A 20,653-nucleotide genomic window follows, 5' to 3' on the forward strand; every position below is an offset into this window, starting at 1 on the left:
TTCCCATGTTTTTCTAGTAAATTTGCACTTTATGGGAAAACAGTAAGTTTCTGAAGCACAGACTCTGAATCCTTGCTTGTTAAAATGCATGTCACAGAAAAGATCGATATACTCTAATAGAACAGTCAGAGGTCTGATTATTCTCTGACTGTTCTATTAGAGTATATCAATCTTTTTCTGTGATATGTATTTGGTAAGCAAGAATTTATGGTAATGCACAAGTGTTCTGCCTATTGTGCTAGCATTATGCTCAATCCTTTTAAGCACCTATTATGCTCATTATTATGCCAGTATAATCGGCGGGTCCCTAATGGGAATGCACGAGATCGAGATACTATAATAGAACAGTCACTTAACTGCTATAATAGAACATTCAGTGGGATCATATAAGTTTGTTCTGCTATGCAATTACATACGTAATTCAATCTGTCTCCATTAACACATTATATCTATACATAATTAAGAGCATGAGTCTATCTAAAATGAGCATGCAAAGCATGCCAATACTAGGGGTCTGGGAGCATGCTTCCCACAGAAAACGTTTGCATTTGAATGCTTTGAGATTGAATCTGAGAGCATTTTCAGTGGTACATGTGTACTCAAATATGATACTTTATAATAGTATATATTGTAGATACAGCAGTAGGCGTAGTGACTAAGTAGTAGTCCAATGCATAGATTATGCGTCTGTTCCAACTATAAGCTCCAGTGATTTCCATTGAGTTGTGCAGCTTAAGGCTAACAGGCTATGACTATTAAGCAACTAAGAGGGATAATTATTACTAACCATAATCATGAGAAGTGCATGCAATTTGCTTGGTATCACTTTTATCCACTTCCATATCACATATTCAGAAAGTTACTAAGGTGCGCAGCTGGTCATTCAATAATGGAAAGTAAATGTTGGCTACAAATTAAATAAAAGAGTTGCATTGTTATCCACATCACACTATCAAAAAGTGACTAAGGTGCTTTCAGAGGAGCAGCTGGTCATTCAATAATGGAAAGTAAATGCTTGCTACAAATTAGATAAAAGGGTTGCATTATTATACTATATACTATGCTTAATCCAACAGCAAAGTAAAAATAGTAACATCATTCTAAAAAACTACTGAAATTGCTCTCAGATTTAATTTCAGAGAGCCAATTTTTTGAAAATTTCCTGTAGGACCTTCCTAGAGTGGCATGTTTCACATACTAAGATCTGTCCTCCTACCAATTAATTAGATCACAGATAATTGATCCTTGACCTTTGCCATCATTGTAGCCTTAAGTTTGGCACTATACAATTAGTCTGGTGTGGCTGCCCCATTGCTTAATTCTAATCAAAAGGGCTGCCGTGCCAGACTACTACACAATTAAGTGTCTGGCTAGTTACGTACTTGTTCAGCTTAGCTCCCCCATGGAAAAATCCTTGATTCACCCCTAGTACCATTATTTTTTTTATAAATGGAACAAGCAAGCATGCAAATCATGATCACTTACTGTAGGTTAACCTGACCTGGAGTGCACATATACACTCTTGTATTAGAGCACTTATTTTGAATCCTGCTCATTGTCATGCTTTACTATTACAAATTAGGATTGCCCTTACGTATGTAGCTAGGCAATTAGGCTCTTGCTTGTCTTACTAAACAAACACATGATTTGAAAGGTATAGCTATTAACTTAAATCAACAGTGCAAAATCTGATTCATATTAAAGAAAAGGATGACAATAATAATAATACATGCAATCAAACTTACCGTATAGCTTAAATATTTAGAGGGGCAAATTGAGGAATGTTGCAAAAAATAGTATAATTTTAAAACATTTTGTGGACTCTCCTAAAATGTATTAGACTGTACGGAGGTCTAAATATTTCTAGGATAAAACTTTTGCTGGTAACACCCAAAACCACAAAATCAGTGAAAATTGTACCCCTCAAAATATTTAGCTAGGCTATACGGTATTCTGCTCCATCCCAAGGGCAAGTGCATAATCATGTGTGACATATTATTATTTCAACAGGATGCAAAACATGTTTATCCAACAATGATGCACATGTACATAATGCATATTGATATAGTTTATAGAAGCATGTCTTAGTACACATATACTTTATATTGGCATCATCTCATTGCATCAATCCTTGCATACAGCTGCACAGTTAGTAAAAAGATCGTGATGTGGATGACCTGTACATTTAAAGAAAATAAAGTCTGATTAGTTTCATTAGTTACTACACTCACATAAGAGGTACAGAGCTGTGGCAAACACAGCAGAGGTGCAAAGAAATTGTATTTGTATGGAATTTTCAATTTTAACTATAGTGGACCCTCTAAAAACCCTTTGTTCTCAGGTAAAGATGAAAATGATCAGATAGGTTGGATAACTAAAGCCCATACATTTATGCAGAGTACTCTGCTGAAATGCTCCAACAGAACATACACATGTACTCAAAGTACTCTAATAATATGCAGGGAACAGATAAATGAGGGGGTTGGTTAACTGAGGGTCCCCGTATGACAATTAAACCAGTTATTTTAGATAAAATTAATGGACATTTACATAAGTTTCAATATCTAGATTTATAATGTAGATTTTGCTCATTTCTAAACATGATCATTCTTATATTGGGGTAGCACAGCATATGGGGTTGTTGCCTGGATTTTTCAAGGGGGGTTAATTCTAACATAAACACAAAGTTATTAGCACCAGGGGTCTGGGAACATATTGAAAGGCCCTGAATTATTTTAGTAGTCCAAAATGTGATAGTTGATTATGTTGTTTGTATAACCCCTGGACAGAATAGGCCTATTTGTTCAGCATGAATGAATTCACTAACAAAATGGAATGATTTGTAAGCATTATATTGCTACAATTATACTGTAAGCATTATAATTGAGAATGTACATTTTGCGTGATATAATTGCAAGGGGTCTATTTATTTCTATGCATATTTAGTATTAATGAATTTGTTAATGCGTTAATAGAATTTTATTGGTGCAGTGTTGGATATGAGGGATATTTCTAGAGCAGACATTGTATTATTAAAAATGTGTGTGCCGCAAAAACTGATGAGTTTCCTCTGCTATAGTCTGCATTGCTTAGTCTTTCACATGAAATCTGTATTAGGGTATACTTGCATGACTGCTCAATAGGCGACTGCTCTATTGAAGTATCCCAATCTTAAGGAGGGCTCTTGATCTGCAGGTTCTTCCCTGATAGGTGAATGTAAGCTTTGTGGAATGATTATTGTGCTATACTATAATGCTGTTACTCATTCCCTCTTGCACTGCCGAAGATAATGTATTAGGTTGTTTCTTAGGAATCTAAATTTCAAAAGGGAGTCTCTTGAAGCCCTTGGAAACCCCGTCCCTATACCCTGCCATATAGAAAAGGTAGCTGCAGTTACAGATTGCAACATTTGTACCCTTAACACATGTATACTTGGTATATACACTATATCTTATGCAGTACCTTGTCTAAGCACTTTATGATATCCAGAAGTAATCACCATAATAAACTGGTAGCAATTAATCATGGCTGCAAAAATCACAACTGCAACTATCATATATGCAGAAATAATCACCATATCTGTAAAGTTAACAAGGTACATAGATAATTGTATGCATTAGTGTTAATCTACCTCTATGCTGACAAATACAATTGTTGTTAAGTAAAAATGATTTTAAATTTTCATTGTCGTCATAGGAAACACCCAACACATAAATAACACAATGTGGTTTATTATCTGTTTCTATTGGCCTTTCTACAATCCAGTACTTGTTTGATGGAGTAATGAAGTTGCTATGTTTCTGCCAAACACATGTCTGTATTGGAGATGATATGAAACATTGTTTCCTCTTATACATCTCTACAACATCTCTGTTGAATAAGTTTTCATTAGGAAAGTCTGCAAGTGTAGCAATTGGTTCTCTGGTTATACCTACAGTGCAATAAGAGGGTATCCATCATATACAAATCTGCTCTGATTATAAATTGGGATAATACTGAAGACAAACAATTTGTGACAGGTATCTGACCATTCAGAAATATTTCCACTTACTGGTGATGTTCAGTGATGCAAACTCTTGATGCAGGTGACATGTTACTGATACATTTTGAACATCTGTTGCTTCAGATGGTCTTATGGTTATTGCTGCTCGGCTTTTATGATCATCAGAGTTATAGTGATCGATAATAACATTTGCTGGTGAAGATGCATGCAGTGTAGTAGATATTACTCCAGCAGATGGAGTTGACAATGCCACACAAAGTACAGAAAAGTTTTCATCGAATGTAGCAAGGTCAATTTCTATACTTGATATCTTTGGTGTAAAGATCATTGTTTCTATATTTTGGATTACCTCAAGGATTATAAACCAATGCTTGTATGGATAAATGCGAAAGTTAAATACATTTGCATATGGTGGTTGGTAATAATCATCATGCGTTATTGATCGTTCAAGAAATCCACCACTCTGATCTGTATATGAATAATCCTTGCTGGTGTGTAGGATTTCTGAAATATATATCACAGAAAACAAAATTAATAACAATTATAAGTTCTGTAAAATACATTACTGCACACATACATATATACACAATTTTGTGCAAAGGATATCATTGTAATTGCATGTGCATTATACATAAACTCAGCTAATAAGTGTTTCCGTGGCTATGCAAGGGGATGCTGATCTGCATGGTGCAGACAAACACACAACAAGCACAGTTCACACACAAGTTCCTTACAATCTTGTACCTTTTCACATAGTTCAACTTTGTTATTAATTTTATATTCTGGGGCTGTGCAGCTAATTATACATGTACGTACGAAATTCACCTGAACTGTCGTTATTAAAATTTTTACCATTGACTTACTATCACAGCCATTTCTTGGCTGCCACCTTGGATTTCACATCTTTGTTCATCATAGCCTTTCTCAGGGCCGCACTCTTTTTTACAGCTTGGCTGTTTTGGATTAGATTTCACTTCTTTTTGTATTTGTATAACCTATCTTTTTTCTTTACCACAGGAAGAAGAAAAGATGAAGCAGATGTTAAATACTTTAAATATTACTGATTTTATCAGTAAATGTACAAATTATATACAATACATGTATTTATTACAGAACTCTCTACATGGTGGTTTCTTTGTAACTGAACACTCTACAAGGTGACTTCTTCTAGCTGATCTTTCTACAGGGTGAATTGTTTGTAACTGAACTATCTACAATGTAACTTCTTCTAGCTGATCTCGAGTGATTTGTTTGTATAGCTGAACTATCTACAAGGTAACTTCTTCTAACTGATCTCTCTACAGGGTGATTTGTTTGCAGCTGAACTCTTTACATGATGGCTACTTTGTAGCTGAACTCTCTATAAGGTGACTTCTTCTAGCTGAACTCTCTATAGGGTGATATCTTTGTAGCTGAACTCTCTACAAGTGATTTATTTGCAGCTGAACACTTTATGTGGTGGTTTCTTTGTAGCTGAACTCTCTACAAGGTGACCTCTTCTAGCTGATCTCTCTATAGGGTGATTTGTTTCTAGCTGAACTCTCTACAGATAATTTGTTTGCAGCTAAACTCTCTACATGGTGGTTTCTTTGTAGCTGAACTCTCTACATGATGGTTTCATTGTAGCTGAACTCTCTACAAGGTGACCTCTTCTAGCTGATCTCTCTACAGGGTGATTTGTTTCTAGCTGCATGAACTCTCTACAGGTGATTTGTTTGCAGCTTAATTCTCTACAAGATGGTTTCTTTGTAGCTGAACTCTCTACATGATGGTTTCTTTGTACCTGAACTCTCTACAAGGTACCTTCTTCTAGCTGATCCTTCTACAGGACAATTTGTTTGTAGCTGAATTTTCTACAGGGTGATTTGTTTGCAGCTGAACTCTCTACATGATGGTTTCTTTGTAGCTGAACTCTCTACAAGTGATTTATTTGCAGCTGAACACTTTATGTGGTGGTTTCTTTGTAGCTGAACTCTCTACAAGGTGACCTCTTCTAGCTGATCTCTCTATAGGGTGATTTGTTTCTAGCTGAACTCTCTACAGATAATTTGTTTGCAGCTAAACTCTCTACATGGTGGTTTCTTTGTAGCTGAACTCTCTACATGATGGTTTCATTGTAGCTGAACTCTCTACAAGGTGACCTCTTCTAGCTGATCTCTCTACAGGGTGATTTGTTTCTAGCTGCATGAACTCTCTACAGGTGATTTGTTTGCAGCTTAATTCTCTACAAGATGGTTTCTTTGTAGCTGAACTCTCTACATGATGGTTTCTTTGTACCTGAACTCTCTACAAGGTAACTTCTTCTAGCTGATCCCTCTACAGGACAATTTGTTTGTAGCTGAATTTTCTACAGGGTGATTTGTTTGCAGCTGAACTCTCTACATGATGGTTTCTTTGTAGCTGAACCCTCTATAAGGTGACTTCATTTAGCTGAACTCTCTACAGGGTGATCTTTTCATAGCTGAACTCTCTACAGGATGATATGTTTGTAGCTGAACTCACTACAGGGTGATTTGTTTGTAGCTGAACTCTCTACAGGATGATATGTTTGTAGCTGAACTCTCTACAGGATGATATGTTTGTAGCTGAACTCTCTACAGGATTTTGCTGCAGCTTGCTGATGTTAGGCCTGCATCAGATATTTTGGCATAACAAAGGCTTACCAGGCTAGAGCACTATGCCAGCATAATTTTAGTATATTAGGTGAATATTTTAAATTATGGAGCTTAATTCTTTGAAATAGACCGATATTTCCAAATAGAGCAGTCAGTAGAAAACACAAAATAGACCAAAGACATTGTACATAGCTTCACAGATTGATACTCTCTAACAGAATAGTCACTTTGTAGTGAAATACCCAATAGAGCATTCACTATTATAATATTATTATTACAGGTGTATAAATGTTCCAAGAGTATCATACAGTATGATAGTACTGTATAGTTTTTTTATTTATTTATTTATTTATTTAATTTAATTTAATTTTTTTATTTTTTTTCCCGGGGTAACCAGTACCCCTTGCCACCACCCCTAGCACTAGATGTTGAAGTGCTAGACAAAAAATGGACTGAGATTAAAGGGAGCAATTTAAATAATTAGGGGGAAGGCACCCGACCCTCTGATAGTACAAGGTCAAGTGCCCTATGGCTGATGGGACAACCACTGTGGGAGCGCGCCCCCCCTAAGGCACGAAATCGCTGAGCGGAGCAACGAGAAGCTGATGCGACAACGTAGCCAAGACATCGCGCTGCTGTAGGGAACTTCTCTCTTCAGGGACAGTAAGTAAGCTAGACGTTTGTAAAAGATGCTGGTACATCCACTGATTCCACCAAACGTTGAAAAGACTAATGGGGTAAATGAACCCATCTCAACCTCCCTAATCCTCTGCTCATATTTCCTACGTTTCTCCTTTTCAAATCTCCGATACAATGAAGCCACTGGTGTAGCACGGTATGACGAAGCAGTTGGATTAAACACCTTAACATCAAAGAAAGCCCGTTGGTGTTGACCACCCCAGAACCCAACAGCTGAACCCTCTGATAGTACTGTATAGTAGGGGTTGGTAAGAAATCATTTGGTTTCGTAGATTTTCGCAGCTTAAAAAATGGCCTTGCAATAAGATTTACCCCTGAGAAAACCTCCTGGAATGCATTAGTAATGCTGTACTTTGGTTAAATGAAGCAAAAAGTCGAATGATTCGATGTACAGTGAGTTTTAAAAATTTCAAAATTCACTTGGATTTTGTCTGCCAGCCAGCCTGCTGTAAGACCAGATGGCGCTAGGTGTATGGCTCCAGAACTTTCAGGCAGCCAAGGTAATGATGATGGATTCACGAATCTGTTGTTCCGATTATGTTCTGTCCATTGCACCATGCTGTTTACTTTCATCATTTATTCGTTCCTTTGTTCTTCTCGAAGGATAATTAATGGTTACAGTGCTTAATAGTTGCAGGGCATGCCACAACTTCAAACACGTGATTTTAATGAAATGTGAATACGTATGCGTAAGATGAGGGTGAACGGGTACAGTACCCAAGGAGTTGTCTCTAGCACCTAATAACGATAGGTAGTCATTTTATATAGTCTTAATTACCAGTTTAGCTTTTTTGTGAGGTAGCTAGCTAATCAGAGCCTCTGCTAGCTAATAATGTCCTTGAGGAGTAGATCCACCTCGGGATCCAGACTTCTAAAATCGAGGATCCCACTCTTAATGGTGAACTCTCCAGTGATGTTTTATTGTGAATTCATCAACATCTAGCAGTGGCGGATCTAGGAATTTATAAAGGGGGTTTCCAGTTTAGAAGGTGGAGATATATATTGACATGAGATACGCAAACGTTTGCACTACATTCTCTGGTTTGGTAAGGTGAGACCAAAAAAAAAAAAAAAAAAAAAAAAAAAAAAAAAAAAAAGGTCACAGCCTAGTAATAGTACATAAAATATATTAAAAACTTCCTACACACTACTTTAGTAGCTACTGTGACTGCTCTAATTACAGTATCTCGATCGAGACGCACGCCGCGATAATTAAAACATTTAATTGTTACGCAATCATTTTTCAAAGGGGGTTTCCGTGGAAACCAATGAAACCCCCCTGGATCCGCCACTGTCTAGGCCATTAGAAATGCAGCTTAAACCTTAAACAGTTGCTGTAATACCATATAGCCTATGCAAATATTTCGAGGTTGAGCAATGTTGCTAAAAATAAAATTTTTGCGGATTTGCAAATGCTCCGAAAATGTATTAAACTATATGGAAGTCTAAATATTTCAAGGCTAAAATTTTCGCTGATAACCCCCAAAACTGCAAAATCAGCGAAAATTTTCCCCCTCGAATAATTAGGTTCTATGGTAGTTTTAAAAGACAAAACAATAATTATTTTAGAGGCGCTTATTGCATATTAGGTAAAAGATAGTTGCTTCATAATACCGTACACAAGGAAATTTTGATGTAAGAAAATTCAGACTTCAGCAGATTTGATGAATAAAATGTTGACGAAAATCAAGAAATTGTAGGCAAAACCTGTACTTTTAAGGGAACTTATAAACATTTGACGAATTAAACCGATTTGTCACAAACTCGTCATATTTTTTGACGTCAAAATTTCCTTGCATACAGTATGTGGAAAACAAAAAGAGTATAATACAGCTAGCTAGCTGGACAAAGAAAGTAAACAAACTAGCTATTTAAAATAAAATTTCAAAAGGAAGTAGGAGTTGATATAATGTACATGCTACAAGGAAACAAGCTCAAAAATGTTACAGCTGAAATGAGAAATGATCCAGCAGTAAAAAGTAAGGGTTACTTGCTAAAACGAAACACACTTTAATCCCTACTTTTGGCTAATTTGATGGTCTCATTTCAAGATGCTAGCCAAAAGTAGGCATTAAAGTGTGTCTCATTTTAGCAAGTAGTTGTCTAATCTTGCTTCCTTACTTTTTACTGCTGGATCATTTCTCATTTCAGCTGTAACATTTTTGAGCTTGTTTCCTTGTGGCATGTGTATTATATCAACCCTACTTCCTTTTGAATTTTTAAATTTTTAAATAGCTAGTTGTATAATAATTATAAGAAATGTGACTGGATCTGTAAAAAGAGGTCTTATAGCCTTTCTAATTGCATGTACTTGGCAATCCATAACTTGTCTTGTGAGTATGGTATGGTCCAGGGGCGAATCTAGGGGGTGGGCTTTGGGGGCTGAAGCTCCCCCTTCACTTTTAGGCTTTACTTGATCAATATGCTGAGGGTTATAATGAAATTTTGCCTTAGCATAATTATATGATCACTAATAATACAAATATTCATAAACCCACCTTACAAACATCTTTCCAAGGCATTATTAGTGGATTTATGCTAAAAGTTATGCAACAAGGACTTGGATCAGCATTGGAGGTGTACAAGATCGAGATACTCTAATAGAACAGTCGCCTAACTACTCTAATAGAACATTCAGTGCATAAGCATAAAAGTTAGTTCTGTTATGGAATTTATCCAATTATGCCTGCGCCTATATACATACAATGAAGTGCATTGGTCTGTTTAAAAGGGTTGTTCACCTACTTGTGTAGTTATTACCGGTATCGGTATACTTAATTCAGGTCCACAATTTTCATTGAAAATGCTCTCAGATTCAATCTCGTATCATTAAAATTTCAAAATTTTCCAGTTTCAACATTATTGTTCTATCATGAATGCATGCAATTGGGAGAGGGTGCATTATGTGCTTGGTTGTCTGAACCTACACAAACCTTTCCATTAGCAAATGCTGCAGAGAGCCATTATATATCTAAAGGCAGTATATGACCGGGCCCATTCTGTAACTTGCATCATACTGCCAATTGAATGCTTACTAGGAGCTGAAAATTGCATTGCCATAGCATAATGGTACAAAAAGTTATGTATGGTGAAAGTGTGAAAAAGTAGATAAAAATCATGTGCCCACATGCCCTATTATTGCAGGCCCAGTCACAAATATCTACAGGCAGAAATATGCATTTTATGAGGAAATTCCTCCAAATTGCAGTATTTTAGCATCTATATTTCAAAGTTTTCCTGGGGCGGCATGCCCTCAGATCCACCTCCACCCAAGAGACTAGTACCTTAAATTAGCCCCCCTTTTATAAATCCTAGATCCGCCCCTGGTACCAGCCTGAAATTTGGTCGATTTACATTCCTAACATAGCACTATTCCTGGATGTAATTTTGAGACAACAGGATAACATATGATGAGTTATGACTCGTCAAACTTGGAAATTTTAAAGGCTATAAGATCCGGTCACAAATGTTGTTAACTTAGAAGCAAAATGCAAGCATAATGGGAAACACTAAAGAGCATAATAGGTGAAAATTCCTGACAGCATTTTGTAGAAAAATTTTGAGTATATTAGACTCAAGCCTAACTGATGCTGCGATTGGCCTGAGAAATTTTGTCTACACAATAATGATCATACATGTATAGTTCAAATATTCTGACCTAACTCATAAGGTTCAGAAATCCATAATTTCAACAATTGTTAAGGTCTGGTGATTAACAAGAACTTTAAAAAGAAATTAAGGAGTGCTCCATTAATGGCTGACTTTATGATCAGTTGTCTAATTTAGTATCATTACAATTTTTTTTGCCAAATACAACACTTCATAGCACCTACACTTATACAGTATAGCAGTATTGGTTGTATAAAATGAAGCTTCATATGAAATACTTCCATCCCATGTATTTCTACAAAAAAAGATTAGCTATCTATACTAACTGACTGAATGACACACTTCCTTCAGACAAATAATGGCTTTCTCTGGGTATGGGTATTTGCTTGTAGCCACCCAACATGTGCCTTTAGGTACATGCACCACAGGAAATACAAATGTACACATCATGGATTTACCATTTGTCCACCCTGTGTCCTACCATGATTCACTTTACTTTTGTGTCAAAAATTCCATGACAAAATTTCTTCTTGCAAAATACTTTTGTATGACTTAGAGTGAATGTATACATGACTGTTTGGTTAAAGTATCTCTTTTTGCATGTAAGAAATAATTTTGCATGTGAAAATTATTTTACAACAAAAAAGTGAATTATGGTGATTCTTTTCATTAAGCATGAAGGAGTCAGTTTGCAGATAATGTATCAATGGTTTCAGTTTAGTATAGCATTTGAGGCTGTCCATAACTTTCATAGTCAAAGTAATCATTGGAAGGCCACATAATATTATATAAACTTAATAATCAGTTTCTCACCCATGCCTGCATCGCTGTTTTCCTAAACTCATCAAGAATTTGTTGCATCACTACCAGCACCCTTGATAGAGGTCTAAGAAAGTCATTTTAGCTAGCTAATTCATCTATCCAGTTAGTAGGAAATAAAATAAAAAATCCACTCTCCCGCATTATTATTTTGAGTACAAGAGGATGAGAAACCATTAAGTTTGTGTGGCCTAAGCACTCTACAATATGTAAGGTGGGCAGAGCATAGCTACATATACATTTATAGCAGTAAAATAGCTATTTTGCTTGACAGTAATTGACATTTGGCATTGTCAATTGTCATGTAAATTGTTGTGGTAGTTTAACAACAATTAACTGATTGATGTAACATAACAAATATAGATATATATGTGTATCATACAGTACAATAGTACTGTAATAGTACTGTAATAGTACTGTATATTAGGGATCATAAAGAAATGGGCTTTTTTGGCCACAAATATCACCCCAAAACTATTGTTGAGAATATGTGTGTTTGTGGCAGCAAAGCTGATGAAAAAATATTTTTGGTGCTCACGGTTTGTCTTGTAGGTGTAGTAGAGGCCGTATTCCTCGGCATGCTGTAGTGAATGAAACTATATTCATCGTGCTCTGGTGTCTGGAGGTGTACCTGCTGTTTTGGAGACTGTCGGTGTGTGTCGAGATGATTGTAAGAGGACAGATGGAAATGTCAATGATTCCTTAGTCATGGGCCTTACCCTTGCTCTGGGACTTTATCTGTTCAGACACTCTAACCACATCTAATTTATCTACTTCCGCAAGTAGTGCCAGCTGGCTGGTAAACCCTACAGAATCAGCTAAGATCAGGAAGTATTCTTCTCTGACTCCATCTTTTACTTCTCCCTCTATGTGTTGAGATCCTGGGTGCTTGGGGATCACGTGCACGTTTAATAGTATAGAGGATAGGTTCCCGAGTAATGGAGCAGTCTGGTAATAATAGGGCTAACCACTTTTTGATTCAGAAGATTACTTTTGATGTTCAACATGGCAATGCTGCATCTGTAATGGCAATGATTCCCGGATTGGGCAGAGTTTGCCTCTCTTCCCACAGTTTAAACGTGAAGACTTTCCTCTTCTTTTATTTAGTGAAATGCTGTAATGTAAACTTGTTCTCATGTGTTTGTCAGCAAAAACTAGTCTTTTTTTGAAAAAAAAAGTTAGCTAAAGCAGATTAAATGATTATCAAGTAAGTCAAGTGATGAATCTTGGACAATGTTATCATCTAGTTGATTCCATAATTTGAAAAGAATTTATTGTTATTATTTTCAATATTGGGACTTCAATTACAAGAAAAAGTGGTATCTACCACTAGCTACTTAAAAAATTAAAAATTTTAAAAGGAGGTAGAGAATTGTTATAATATACATGCTACAAAAAGTTAGGAAACAAGTTCAAAAATGTTACAGTTGAAATGAGAAATGATCCAGCAGTAAAAAGTAAGGAAACAAGATTAGACGACTACTTGCTAAATTAGACACACTTTAATCCCTACTATTGGTTATAGCGGCCTTGTTTCCTTACTTTTTGTAGCATGTATATTATACCAATTCCCGACTTCCTGTTACCTTTGTTTGTCTAGCTAGCTAGCTATATTATACTATTTTTGTTTTCCACATAGTATAAATATCACTTGAAACAGCTGTCTTTTACCTTCGTATGCAATAAGCGCCTCTAAAATAGTTATCATTTTGTCTTTAAAGCTATTACAACAACTGTAAAAAGCTTCAGCTGTATTTCTAATGGCCTAAATGTTGATGATTTTACAGTAAAACATTGCTGGAGAGCCCACCATTAAGAGTGGAACTCTCGCTTTTAGAAGTCTGGATCCCGAGGTTGATCCGCCCTTCAAAGACATTAGGCCACTACAATGAGATAACTTGTTTCTCATCAACTTCTCATAGAGTAACACATGCGGGCGGCCGGGTTATCTCATTATTGCGCAAGCCATAGCATATTTGTACAAAACCAGTATAATAATCCTTTATTTTTAGGCTATTGGCAGGATGCACACCAAGCACTGGTGCACACTGAGGGTAAAATTCCAAGTGCACATAAACTTCAACTTCAGTAACATAGCATTCAAGTCCTTTGCGAAAGTTCCACCAGTCTTGGAGTCATGTACCATGCAGCAGCAGACAGCAGCAGTCTTAGCACATGTAGGCTGGTCAGTCTTATTAGGGGGAGGGGCTGTGTAAGCTTGTGGCAGAAGTAGCAACACTAAAGCTACTATGTCTCTTACATATGATGGCCCTGCACATAGGGCATGCAGGTCACGATACCAATGCTAGTGTATGGTCTAATGTACACTGTAGCACTCACTGTTGATGCCTTGGTGGTTGTTGATGCTCCAGAAAGCTCTCTAATCAACACAGAAGTAAAAAACACTCATAAATGGTGTCTGTATCTCAATGGGATTGCAGTTTTTCATGGAAATAGCGCTTTTCTACGTGATAAACCCACTACCACAACACTCAAAAAAGCCATGCTGCCATCTCGTGCAATAATGAGTGCGCATGGGAAAAAGAAAATTTTGGTGCGGGCGGTTGATGAGAAACAAGTAATCTCATTGTAGTGGCCTTATTAGCTAGCTACCTCACAAAAAAGTTAAACTGGTAATTAAGACTATATAAAATGACTACCCAGCGTTAATAAATGCTTGAGACTACTCCTTGGGTACTACACCCATTCACTCTCATCTTATGTACTCACACATCGTTAAAATCACGTGTTTGTGTTGTGGTGCTTGCCGCAACTATAAAGCGTCCCGACTATTAATTATCCTTCAAGAAGAACAAAGAAGCGAATGAAAAATGATAAAAGCAAACAGTATGGTGCACTGGACAGAACATATCGGAACAACAGATTCGTGAATCCTCCATCATTACCTTAGCTGTCTGAAATTTCTGGAGTTGTACGTACACCGGGTCTTACAACAGGTGGCAGACGAAATCCAGGTGAATTTAGAAATTTTTAAAACTTATTGTACATCGAAAAATTCGACTTTTTGCTTCGTTTAACCAAGGTACAGCGTCATTTTAGTAGTACTAATGTCATAGGCGGCGGAAAGGGGGGGGCTAGGGGGCTAAAGCCCCCCCTCGGTCTGCTGAGGGGGGGCTTAGCCCCCCCTCAGAATGATATCACACTGAAATTATCTTTCTTGGAGTAGGGCTGAAAACCGTGATAAAGATCGAGATACTCTAATAGAGCAGTCACTCTAATAAAGTAGTCAGTGTGTAGCGAGCTATGAAAGGATTTTTATGTAGTTTATCAGCTAGAAATGGTAGCTGGTGAGGTGAAAAGCTCTTGTCAGTTGGTTGCGACCTTTTTTTTTTTTTTTTTTTTTGGTCTCACCTTACCAAACTCAGCCCCCCCCTCATATCAACTACTTCCTCCGCCACTGACTAATGTAATCCACGTGGTTTTTCGGGTAAAACTTATTGCAAGGCCATTTTTAAGGTGCAAAAATATATGAAGCCATATTATGATTTCTTACCAACCCCTACTATACAGTACGATAGATATATAATCCAAAAAACAGTGAAGAGGGTGTGGCCTCTCAAAAAGCTAGGGTGAAAAGGTTGTGAAATCAATAGTGCATGGTGGCCAAGAAATGGCTGCAATGATATCGATGCTAAGGCCAGGCCAAATTAATTCAGTTTATCGTCACCGCCCGCATGGGATTTTAGGAATAGAGCAATAATTTCATAATTCATTATTTCTCACGTGATAATCATTGCTTACGCTTCTGAGCTCGTTTTTTTATATTAAAACATGGTGTGTGCAACAAACGTGATGATTATTCCCAGCCTGGACTCGTTAGTACCTTCAATAAATGGATTTCTAAAGAGAGATTGCATAAACGAATAGCTAAGTATTAACAGTGACGTAATCAAATAAGCTCTGCAATCATTGTTAAAGTAGCTAGCAACTGTGTAAAGCTACTTTTTAAATGTTTTTCCATGTTAAAAACATTATGAAATATGAAAAATGACCTCCCTCCCGCATGACTTTTTCAAATATCCCGGACGATAAACTGTCAATCAACTTGGCCTGGCCTAATGTCACTTATTATTAATGAGATCACTTGTATTAATAATGCTGAGCATCATTGCAGCCATTTCTTGGCCTCACGGTGACACCCTTAACTGATTTCACAACTTTTTTCACCCTAGCTTTTTGAGAGGCCATGCACACCCTTCTTTTACAATTTGGCTGTTGTCGGATTTAGCTAGCTAAATTCTATGTGAAATCCTATGTCTGTGACCCAGCAAAAATCTCAGATTAACCTTACTTGACTACATATTATAATACAGTAGCTTACCATTGAAAGCAAAGTTCGGCTGCGCTGTACATGACCCCACTGGACCCGCCTCCGAGCCTTCGTTTGAGAGTGCGCCACATAGAATCAGTAAGACAGTTGTAGGTGTCATTGTCCGACTTTCTGTGTCGCAGGCAAAAAACAACACTGTAGTAACGAGTACGGGAGGAAGCGATGAATGCCACGCCCATGCACATACAACCATTAGACCATGTGCGCGCCAAGGCGTGGCACTTCATTTTAATTATTTTTTTACATCATCAAAATATTCGCATCCGCCATTTTTTAAGGGCAAAATATGTTGTATTTTTATTTTTATTTTTATTGATTAGCAAAACCCATTGGGTAAATCGCTAATGTACAAAAACAAAATTTTAGTGTCTATGCATTTTGCAAACGGTTTTTGAAAGTAAGTAAGTCTATATTGTCAAGATCTTCCATATCTAAATTGTTCCAGTCTGGTACTAATGTAGGTAACTATGCATTCTATGCCTAGGAAACTTTTTTAATGCTAATACGAAGGAACCGTACTGAAAGATAGAGTATCGCTGGTATAATGTAAGTTAAGAGATAAAAGTACATAACATACTTGCGGCAAGGCAAATTATTCCGCTTACGGTATTCCAAATGACGTCACAAAATAAAATGGCTGCGACTATTTTATTATTATTATTATTAGTGCTTTACAGTGACCAGCACTGAAGGTCTAACAGCAACATGTGCTGCAGCCTTAGGATTACCTAACCTACAAGGACTTAGACCTAGTGACTTGACTTAGTGACTTAACTTACTGACTGAATAAGGTGTAACAGAAAAGGGGCCAAAGTAAGGAAAAAAATCCCTCCAACCCCAGGATTCGAACTGCAGGTCAACCTATGTCTAGTCGGGGCCACACTCAGTCTTCCTCCAGGAGGGATGGATTTTCTTCCTTAAACTTAAAGTATTTATTATTAGTGCTTTACAGTGACCAGCACTGAAGGTCTAACAGCAACATGTGCTGCAGCCTAATTTGAGGTATTCTTCGGGGTATTCTAACAATTTCGAGTGAGAGTTCCAATAAGGCTTAATAAGATTCGAATCGCTATTCAATCCTGTAAGAAGATATTGACCTAAAACTAACAGGTACAGTTATAAGGGTATAAAATCTATTCTCTAACGCTGGGTTAGAAATTTTCAGCTGGTTTTCAAAGTTTAAAAGAAAAACTATTGTTTCTTTGCTGTAATAGCCAAACCTAGTTTGTCAGCCTCTATATCAATCTTCGAAATCTCGATCGCCATTGGTGATAATACTCGAAAATATAAGAATCCCCCAAATAGAAAATTCGTGTGACGTCATTTGGAATACGGTCTATAGAACGCTCGATTGATACTTTTTGCCCTCACTTTTTTCGCAGTAAACTATCGTGAATTTGAAGCCATAGCAACTTTTTATCCGGTTTTTGCCTGACCACGCCTTAGAACACACAAGGTCTATACTAAGTAGGGTTTCCATTGAAAGAATCGACTTTCACCAAATAATATTCTTTACCACTGCAGGGCTGCCCTGATGCTTGAAACACTCAAACAGAGAACAGCAAGTTGTGCTTAATGGTCACACATCCTGTTCCATTCCAGTAACAAGTGGCGTACCACAGAGAGATCAGTGTTGACAATAGTATATTGGCAATGGTTTATTGGTTACTGAATCGAAAGTCGGTTCAATAACGGTAGGGCTATTGAACCAACAGTCATGTGATAAAAGTTAACTATTACAGGGCGATGAGAACTAATCGTAAACAACAAATAAAACAGTCATTATCGAATCTGTTTGCTTTAATAATCACGTGCAGGGGCGGATCCAGAGGTTGGAAATAGGGGGGCACCTTTCTGAAAAACAGTTGAAGACCAAAATAACTTGCTGAAAACCAGTTGAAGACCCCAAAAAAAAAAAAAGGTCACGACAATAATAGCTAGTTATCCTTACCAACTATATCACGTCTGTTATGTAAAATAAAATCCTATTTATAGCTTCATAGGTAAGCTACACTGCCTCATGAACATTGTGACTGCTTTATTAGAGTAATTGACTGCTCTATTAGAGTATCTCGATCTTGTATGCAATTTCTTGAAAGGGGGGGGGGGAATTTGCCCCAAATGCCCCATCCTGGATCCGCCATTGACGTGATCCATGTACTTTATAACTTGTGGGATTTCATGTCAACAAAGAATATACCATACACCCCACACCAGTGGAGAAAAGGAGTTATCATTAAATTCCATCAGTGGATGCAGAGACGTTTACCTGCCCTTAAAGCTACATTCACACAGGCAAGGTGGCTGTAAACTCGGTAACATGTCTGAACATGCTGGATGCTGCCATGCACTTCAAGATCACTTTGTTGGTGACACATTAGACAACAGTAATGTCATCTCCGTTGTCATACTAAACAAACATAGGGCTAAATTTATCATCCCATAAACACAGCACTGCAGAGCCAGCATATGAGTTAATAGAAAAACAGTTATCTAATGATGTGAATATGGAGAAGAATCCAGCATCCTAGCCTGGATTCTTCTCCATATTCACATTCCTAGCAAAGCTAAACAATAGTTGATGTGACATTTTACATTGAATATTTAGTGTGCTATTAGTTACTTTTTTGAAGTGTGGAGTTATAAAACTGCAGTGGATAACAATTGTAATGCAAAATGCAAGGGCGGATCCAGGGGGTTCCAAGGGTTCCATGGAACCCCCCTTTTGAAAGAGCCTCTCTTACTTGAGATACTCTAATAGAGCAGTCAAATCGATATACTCTACTAGAGCAGTCACAGTAGTCTTTTGAGGAGCAGTGTAGCAAGTTATGTATCTAGATATAAATAAGGAAATATAGTTGGTAAGAGTATCTACGGTGAGGGGCAGCTGTTGTCAGTAGGTGATGACCTTTTTTTTTTTTTTTTTGGTCTTCAACTTACAGCTAGGCTGAAGTTGCAATTCCATTTTAAACCCCCCTTTTTAATAGTCTGGATCTGCCCCTATAATGCAACATGTGGTTGCTGGGAAAAGCATTGGCAATATGAAAAATAATCAAAACTGTCAGATAGTCAATTATTGCTTTTTTACTATAAAACACTAATAGTGATTGATATAGCAAGTAGAATGGTGTTTAGCAACAAGCATTAGATACTGTACCATTTCTTACCACTGTTAACAATTGGCATTGCAAGATCACATTTACTTTTAGCAAACTCTTCCTATAGCTATGTTTTTTAATGCTCTAATTTCTATAACTTTTAATTAGCTTGGTACAGAAATACTGTATCTCGTATAATTATTATTATAATTCTCTTATAACTAGAAGTTGTCTGATGAGTGCACATGGTTATAGCAGATCATTTTCAAGGGGCATGAAGAACTGAATCCGTTAAAATTAAACCATTAGAATTTCATGAATCCCTGGTACCAACAGCATCAAGACACACGGTAGTGTGTCGTGCGGCCCAAGAAGCCGGCGCGTAACACCCGTGAGTATATTGACAGGAAGAAAGAAAACGCAATTTTCGCACCTCCGTAGCTCTGTGCTTCCTTGATAAAACAAGACGATTTTTACTGTGGACATGCCCTCCAACTGCAGCACTCCACATTCCAAATTTGAGCGAAATCGCTTCGCGCGTTCCCGAGATATGCGACTTCAAAAATTGGCTCATGCAGTTTCTTCGTTTTTTTTTTCTTCATATTTTTCTTTTTCTTGTCGCACACTTACAAAAACTGCTATAAAACTCGAACGCCATATCCGATTGCCTTGAAATTTGGCACACAGAAGGGGGTTATAAGGGCGCATCTCGGTACCAACATTGGCTGGAATACGATAAACAGGCAAAGAGTTATGAGCGATTATTCACGAAAAATAACACCAATATGTTGTCACGCCTACAGGATAAACCGCGTATGGGAAGAAGCTGAAAATCGGTGGGTGAATAGGTTAACTATTGAACCTCAAACCTTTTGTGGTTTGAAAGAAATCGAGCTAAAATACAGGAAGATACAACGAAAAAACCAACAGTGTGTAACAATTACGCAATCGAGATTAGCTAATAAAAAAAACGACTGATTGCCACGCCTACCAGATAAACCGCTTGGGGTAATGCTTTGAAAATCGTTGTACAGATGGAGTAATCATCTTAGAAAGGCTCATAAATGGTGTAGAAGAATCAGACTTAAAGCCACGGAGTTATAACACGAAATCCAACTTGGTGCAGCAAGTGCGAGATCGAGATACTCTAATAGAGCAGTCATCCTAACAGAGCAGTCACCCTGAACAGAATTCAAGAGATCAGCTAGAAATAAGAAACCTGTATAGAGATCAGCTACACACAAGTCACCCTGTAGAGAGATCAGCTAGAAGAAGTTACCTTGTAGGGAGTTCATGCAACTATGGAAAGAGATAGTTCAGCTAGAAAAAATCACCTTGTAGAGTTCAGCTACAAAGAAACCACCATGTAGAGAGTTCAGCTACAAACAAATCGCCCTGTGGAGAGATCAATAGAAGAAGTTACCTTGCAGAGAGTTCAGCTACAAAGAAACCATCATGT

The 20,653-nt window shown here is 37.3% G+C and overlaps 2 protein-coding genes across 2 annotated transcripts in view; both read right to left on the reverse strand.

Moving 5' to 3' along the window:
• The window catches only part of LOC136267080 (uncharacterized), a 341,703-nt gene extending 325,461 nt beyond the window's left edge, over positions 1-16,242 (reverse strand). Inside the window, exon 1 of the mRNA XM_066062143.1 lies at positions 16,088-16,242. Coding sequence (XP_065918215.1) covers positions 16,088-16,196 — 109 coding nt within the window. The 5' untranslated portion in view covers positions 16,197-16,242. The remainder of the gene's footprint in view (positions 1-16,087) is intronic.
• Positions 1,988-4,950, reverse strand: LOC136267082 (uncharacterized). Its single transcript, XM_066062148.1, has 4 exons — positions 4,052-4,950; positions 3,632-3,931; positions 3,463-3,579; positions 1,988-2,177 (listed from the first exon to the last, which is right to left on the reverse strand). The coding sequence occupies exons 1-4, from the start codon at positions 4,329-4,331 to the stop codon at positions 2,125-2,127; spliced, it is 750 nt and encodes a 249-aa protein (XP_065918220.1). The 5' UTR covers positions 4,332-4,950; the 3' UTR covers positions 1,988-2,124.
• Positions 16,243-20,653: the final 4,411 nt, after the last annotated feature.

The sequence above is a fragment of the Dysidea avara genome, chromosome 9 (assembly GCF_963678975.1).
Source record: "Dysidea avara chromosome 9, odDysAvar1.4, whole genome shotgun sequence".
NCBI classification, from domain to species: Eukaryota; Metazoa; Porifera; class Demospongiae; order Dictyoceratida; family Dysideidae; genus Dysidea; species Dysidea avara.